The following is a 7382-nucleotide window of genomic DNA, read 5'->3' as shown; positions in this document are numbered from 1 at the left end:
CTATTCAGGAACACTTGTTTTGCAAATCAAACATTCCTGTTGAAAGAAAGTTTGCTAAAAGAAAGCATTAAACAAATGTTACATTAATATACCAAATACATTAATATACCAAATACAAAGCCTAAGAAACAGAACAGTGGCCCGTGTCTAAACAAGTGTAAGAATCACTCTTTAGGGAGCCAATACAAGATCAAAGTAAGTATTTTTTAAAAATATTAATATATTTTACATACATAGAAAACAAGGGTTTATTATCTGAAATAAATGCATTCAAATTAACAAGATTAATTATTTATAATATTTTTAAAAGCCACGTTTCAGAGACTTTTGCTGACACAAAAACTGAGCTGATGAAACAAATGCAAGGGAAAGGACAAGATCTAATACTAAAAATGTTTTCTCTTTACAGTGAATATGCACTACTAACAGACATAGAGCTAAAATTTTGTTTACCTATTAGACAAAAAATGCTGTTCATCATGAACAGTTACCCTCTAAATTTATCACAGATGCTGGATCAGTTAAGGTATTGTTGAACTCAGATTTTAAAGGCCTTCATGTTTAAGATGATTTTGTTTAAATATGTCACAGTTATTATGAGGAATATAATTTTATTACACAGAAATAAAAATATAAAAATCAGATGATACATGAATATACAAAGGGGATTTTGTCAATATTCATTAATTTTGAACAGAAAAGTTCAAAGTAATCATTAAAAGAGTTAAATTCATTCAGATTAAGATCTTTGAAATCATTAATCAACTCTGAGTGAATTAGGCCTATGCTGCCTATGTTTGTGCATACACAGGTAAAGCCAAACAGTACACAATCAATGTAAGAAAGCTGTAAAACTGAGCACCAGATTTTATTTTGCCCAGGCAAGGACTCTTTCGATTAAATTAGAAACTAAGTCTGCCCTATAAGAATTTTTGGTGATAAGTTACCAAGTTTAAAAATAAACATTTTTATTTCTGCCAACCAACTATTGTCTCTAAAGCACAGAGAAGCTATACAACTCTTAAAAGACAGGCATTATTTTCCTAACTTTGAAGCTCTATACACCCTTTAAGTCTTAACTTTAAAATTCATAGTGCTTATTTTAAACATCACTTGAAACAACTTCCTTTGTTGCCATCTTTACTTTGTATGCAAACAGCAACATATTGTTTTCCAATATGAGAAACTATTTATTCGAAGCAGCATCTGGATTATTACATTTTTTCTGTATTTAAAATTGGAAATAAATTGCATTATCTCTGAAACTGCTGAATAGCACAGCAGTTTAAAGTAAATGTTTTCCAATAATGACAATTTTCCTGTCTGGCTCAAAAATTTCCAATGCAATCCTGTAACAAATGCACTGTTAAAAAGTAGGCTGCTTGTTTTAATCAATTTGAATTTGAGCAGAGTTCAAAAGAACATTCACTCTCCATAAAAACAAAGAAAACAAAGGGAATTCATCTGAGAGACAAAGAATAATTTGATCAAGGTTCTCCAGAAATTTGATTTTTTCTTCTCCATCATAGTCTGTGCTTGAAACATTACTTTCTTCTGTCTCATTTTGAAGAAGCTGTTCCAGAATCATGCACAAAGGAAAAATATTCTCATACTGGGTAATATCATACATGGTCTGGATCTGGGAATAAAGAAAAAGCAATAATAAGCACAGCGTGAAAACATTTCTGCAGCCCAGTATTCAGATGGAAGTTTAAGAAATAGTGGTAAAATGTGTGGTATATAATCAGAACAGCTATATGCTTAGCATAATTACTTCTAAGATTTTTTTTCCTTTTTGTGATAAGAGCCAAACAATTATCTCTCCATCATATTACAAAATGAAAAGTCAACATAATCTCCTGTTCATGTTTCCTGCTCATGAGTCACAGAGGGTTTTCTCTGCCTAATTATCCAGAGGTTGTGACATACAGTAATGACCTACACCACCACCAAACACTTTGGTTTAGGCATATAATTATAATTGGTGGATTTTAGTGTTCTGAGTAAGAAGTATTTTTCTTTTTACTTTCAAATTCAAGTGACACCTCTAGAAAGCAAATAAAAAGTCCAAACTTTCACTCTCCACAGAAAATACACAAGCAAGTACTACATATCTGGGACAAAGAGTCATTTTGTCAAATAAGCTCACTGATCAAACCATAAAGTCATTAAAAGTCTTTATTTAATATAAATTTATCTGTCCTGCATTTGGAACTGCAGTTTCAAACTGAAGCTTTCAGAATATCTGCTGTAGATAAAAAATTAAACCATGGGGAGATGTCTGGAATGAAACTCCGTGTCCTCCTTAACAGCAAATCAACCAATAATATTCGATGACCTTGTTCTGAAAAGGCTGCAGTTACAGTAGACAGATTATCAGAACCAAAAGGTAAAATCTTAGCTGCTAGAAAATTAATTATATTTTAAAAAATGGACAAACAACCGTTTAGGCCTCTGGTACAAAGGCAGGTGGTTCTAGGCTTCAACATGGGTTGAAGTAGTTGACTTAGTATCCATTTTATCAACCTAAACTGCATCCTGCTAGACTTTCCAAAGTATGAAATTTGTTATATAATAGTTGTTTTCACAAATAATATAAGTAATTTTTTATTCCAGTGCAGAATCTAACAAAAAGAAGGAACTCAACGCTCCTCAGGTAAAGCTGCTACTATCTTCCTCTGCAGTAGATAGTGGCTCAGGGATTACTTACTTTGTCTTTCTGAGGAGGTCTTAAACACAAAATCTGTGTTGAAGCTCCCGAAGGAAATGTCTTTCAGGTAAACTCTCTCCTCAGGGACACCACTAGGACACAACAGCAAACCTACTGCAAAGCCTCTAAGTAGCAAAGTAATTCTGCTCAGTTTTCAAGACATCTTGAAAATCAGCTTAATCACTGAAAAATATTATCCCTAGCCTTGCATGCTCCAGTTCTCTCTTTCTAGAAGCTGGTAAGAATTTGCAGTTCAAAAGCTGCTGTCAAGAATTTGATATTGACACTCGTATCACAACAAACAGCAACAAATATAAAAGGAAAAATATTTTAAGTATTTTCATACTTTTGAAGTTCAATTAAATCAAATTGTGTAATTAGGGAAAACCTTCTTCTAAAGCAGAGGTAATAAGAGAGTCTGTTTCTCCAAACACCAAGCATCTGACTCTAGAAATCTATGTCTATACACTATTTTGACCGTTAACTAATACTAGTGAAATAAATGTATTTATTTGTCTTATTAGACTAAATTACAGCTTTCTAAGTCAAAAAAATAACTGGTATTAGCAATTTCCTGAATTTCCAGGGAACAGATGTTTCTCAAGGCCTACAAAGGCTGCTCTTGAGACTTTCAGTGTAAGAATCATCTGACCAAACACAGGCATCAACAGGCTGAGACAGTTCCTGATTCAGTCAACACAGGTAAGCAGAGAGTGGGATTCAGTTGCTTGAATGCCAGTATCTATTGCCATTTTGGATGTCCAATGGTATCCAAGGCATGTGCACAAGCAGAGCTTTACATCAGAGTCAGCAGCTCTAAGCTAGGAGTACCCGTTAGAAATCTGAGTTTTGGCAACCAAGTAGTTCTCAGGGACCTTCAGGATATAAATCATCCGCTTCTAAACTAGATCCTCTGATGCACCATGTCCTGAAACTCTTTACAGTGATAAAATATGATTGTACCCAGAAAAATTACTATTTAGAACCTTAAAATTGCAGTTCTATCCTTCTAGTTCCTGTAATTTGGATATTAGAAGTACACTACAAGCAAAATCCTTTGATTCTAAAGTGTTCGCCTTGTAAACTCACTTAGATCTTCCTTTCACGAGGAATCAATAGAAAGTATTTTAGAAAGGCAAATTATGTCACTTCACTTATCCCCATAACCTCAGGCTCTTCCAAGCAGTTAAGCAATTGTGTTACTTTCAGTGGGTCTTAAAAACTGCAACTAATTGTAACTTCATAAACTATCTAATTGATTGTGGATAATAGAAGCCACAAGCTAACTAATTATCTTTCCTCTGCAAATACTACTGCACTAAAGGAAAATTATTTTAGTCACACAGAACTGACTTTGCAGAGATAGGGTAAGAAAGGAGGAAGTATTTTCTGAGGTAATTGCTTTTCAGGGGACAAATGCACTTTGAAATACTGTTTTATAAAACCAGGAAAAAAAAACCAAACCAACAGTCTAGAACATTCCCAGGCTCAAGGCTTATTAACCTTAGCAACCCATTTAATATAATCTGAACAAAACATGTCTTCATCTCTTCTTTAGATGTTTTTTGTAGTACTAACTGACCCAATTATTACCAAAGCAAATTTATGCCACACAATTTGTAGAGGCAATACCTTTATTGTGACCTAAGGGGGGCAATCAGGTAACAGTCCTATTAATCTCATCAATGTGTGTAAGTGGGTAGTGACATATGTACATGTATATACGCACACAGCTAGTCCATCCAGAAAATTCAGAAGGTATATCCGCAAAGCAAACCTTATATATAGACGATAATTCCAAAACACCTAGCACCAACATTAAAGAACTTTATATCTAACCCCATTTTTCAGAAAGAATTTTAATTTAATCAGTATTTTTACTGATCAGATGGGTATGCAATATGGATTTTGGACATTTTTATTTTTTTTTTGAGATCAGTCCTTGCCAAATTTTCCTAAGTATTTGGAAACGTGGTTTTTAGCAGTAAGATGCATTTTGCACACACCTCAGTTTTTAATTTTTCTGAAATTGTACTCAATCCAAACAAACTTTAAAGTTACATAATTTAAAAAAAAATGGAATGATTACATAAGATTAAGCTTTACATAAGATGGAAACAATGGGTGCAAGGACCTCCTGGCTGGATTTGATGGTCTGCCATTCAGAATTCATATATTTATATCACCAAGTTCAGAATGTAGAAGCATCAAAGCTTTCGGCTGAAATTCATTCTCCAAGCTTTTCCTGCATTACAGAGTGACCACCTGGAATAGCACACCTACTTACTACATAATTTGAAAGCAGGGAAGAAGTTCTCTAACCTGTCTTCTTTACAATGGCATCATAAAACCATGTACTAATATGTTAAAGGAAACTGCTCAAAATGTAGGAAGCATTGACAGTCATAATGCTAAAAAGCCATCTGTGTTCTAAGCCCCTGAGCCTTTATTATACTTTCTCTTTGCAAAGCAACAGATCAGATGGTCCTGGATTAAATTCCAAGCTACTGCTGTGTTACTGGACTGATTTATTTATATAGAATATATTAGCAAAATTTTTGACAAAAACTAGGTATTTGAAGGCACAGAATAAATTGAAATAACCTTCACAGAATGGCTGATGTAATTTCTGAAGGTTATTCAATCAGATTCAGAAAAAATCCCAAGTGATATTCTAAGCTCAAAACCAGCACTTAGAATATTTTTGTTTTTTTGGCTTAGTGGCTCATGCACATTTATATAATTTATTCAAGTGCCCTCAATAACAGCAATATAAAAAAAACAACAGGAGAATAAATATTAGCTTTGAAGAAATTCTGTACAAGTCTTAAGCCATTTACCAGCCACGACTCATTTCTAGTGATGAAATCTGTTAGGGCTCGAATTTTCACATGCAGAAGACTGATGCTGCCTTCTGAGTATAGGCAAATAAGTTTTACTCCTTTTACATCTCAAAGGACCTACAGAACAAAGACAATACTTTACCAGTGCAAACAAAGATGATATGAAAAGAAGGAGAGTATGTTCACGGCAGCTAGTATTTGCTTCCATGCCACTATATAGGCTATGGACAAATCTTCAGCAACACCTGCATACTTTCTGGAATAAGCCAAAACCAGCTCTAGCTCAGGAAAACTTCTTTTTGGTTTAGAATGCAATGTTGAAATGCTGATTTTTTTTACAAAATTAAAACCATTAAAATTCATTGAGAAGCATCATTATGTCCGATTAAGGACAAAACCCTTTCCTCTTTCTCTATCCCTGTAATTTATTAATATCTGTTTAGGCGTTTTTAGTCCCATGAAGATAGTAAGTTTAAACATATATTGCAAAAAATAATTATACACAATATAATGCTATATAAAATACTGGCATACTAATACAAATTTTAATTCAACTGGAAAGATAAGTGTTTATACAGCTCTGCTGTTTAGAAAGGGATAAAATTGACACTTCTTGAAGATGGTTATTTTAGCAGAGAAATGTTCTGCCCAAATCTCTCCCTCCTATTCTAACACCTTTGTTTCTTAAAAATTTTTTCTTGCAACTTTTGTCACTTCCATTTCTTGGCAAACTTTTCCTATTCATCAGAGAAGTAACTTTTTGCTAGCAAGGTGTCTTTTCTATGTCCCATGAAATTCTATTTCAAACTTCACTGAAATACCAAGTGTTAACAATTGGTATTTCTATTCTTTTACATGCATATTTTTCACAGAAGCATAAAGGGTAGACTGAAATAAACAACAGGAACTGCTAAAGCCTAGTTAATATTTCCTCTCAACGGAAGAAGAGGCAGTAGGAACTGCAGTAGCACCAGCTGCTGTGATCACTTAGTTAAGGATGGAGGATAGAACAGAACCAAATCTGCCATTCAGCTATTTTCAGCAAAAATCCCCCTCAGCCTGTCCCCTCCTTAGGGAAAAATTATTTCTGTGCTCACTATACCTCCATATAGGAGGGATGCTTCTCTGAAATTATTTTCTGTATTTTACCACTACAATTGTCCTAAAAGGAACGTAATTATAAAAACAAGTCCCTTAATGAAGACATATTTGACATCATCACTTTTTAGGAAAAAAGTTTCTAAATCATCATAATGAAAAGTAAGAAAGAAGTGACTGGCTGGAAACATTATCAACAAGTGATAAGCATTTAGTAAATTTTTGTTTGCTAAGGTAATCCTGACAAACCTAAGCTTTCAGTAAAACCAACACTGTTTTACCTTACCCATCCCATCCAAGTAAGTGGTTAGTGGAAATACATTTCAAGAATGACTGAACTGTTTTCTCAAGTTGCAATACATTCTCACTTTATAAACAAAGAAGATTAATTCTCACACAGAATTCTGTTCTTGACCCTTTGTTTTTCCTTGGAGAAATCCCTATTTAGGCTACTCATTGTTGTGCTCAAGTCTAAAACACAAGACAAACATTTTTCAGAGTGTGGCATGTACGTTTGGGTAATAGGTATTTTACTTCAAAACAACAGAGCAAGTCTTTTAACTGGATGATCTACAAGCATGTAAGTAAGCTCTACATGGATCATTAAAATTTACAAAACCATCAACATCCATGGAATAAGAAAGCACACAGCAGGATAAAAGAAGTTATCTCTAATTGCTGTTCAGTTTTTAAATAACATGCTGATAAGCATCTCTAAAATATTTTAAGGC

At 33.7% G+C, this 7382-nt stretch overlaps 1 protein-coding gene across 3 annotated transcripts in view; it reads right to left on the bottom strand.

The window, feature by feature from the left end:
* Positions 1-211: 211 nt before the first annotated feature.
* Positions 212-7382, bottom strand: part of MEI4 (meiotic double-stranded break formation protein 4) — an 80500-nt gene continuing 73329 nt past the window's right edge. For all 3 annotated transcript variants that reach the window (XM_062608236.1, XM_062608237.1, XM_062608238.1), the window contains one exon: positions 212-1639. In XM_062608236.1, the coding sequence (XP_062464220.1) occupies positions 1388-1639 (252 nt within the window). In that variant the 3' untranslated portion in view covers positions 212-1387. The remainder of the gene's footprint in view (positions 1640-7382) is intronic.

Source organism: Pezoporus occidentalis, unplaced genomic scaffold (assembly GCF_034315485.1).
Source record: "Pezoporus occidentalis ecotype Australia unplaced genomic scaffold, CSIRO_AGI_Poc_V1 ctg13, whole genome shotgun sequence".
Classification (NCBI taxonomy): Eukaryota; Metazoa; Chordata; class Aves; order Psittaciformes; family Psittacidae; genus Pezoporus; species Pezoporus occidentalis.
Note: the sequence above shows the minus strand (reverse complement) of the source record. Positions and strands in the feature narration are given on the sequence as shown.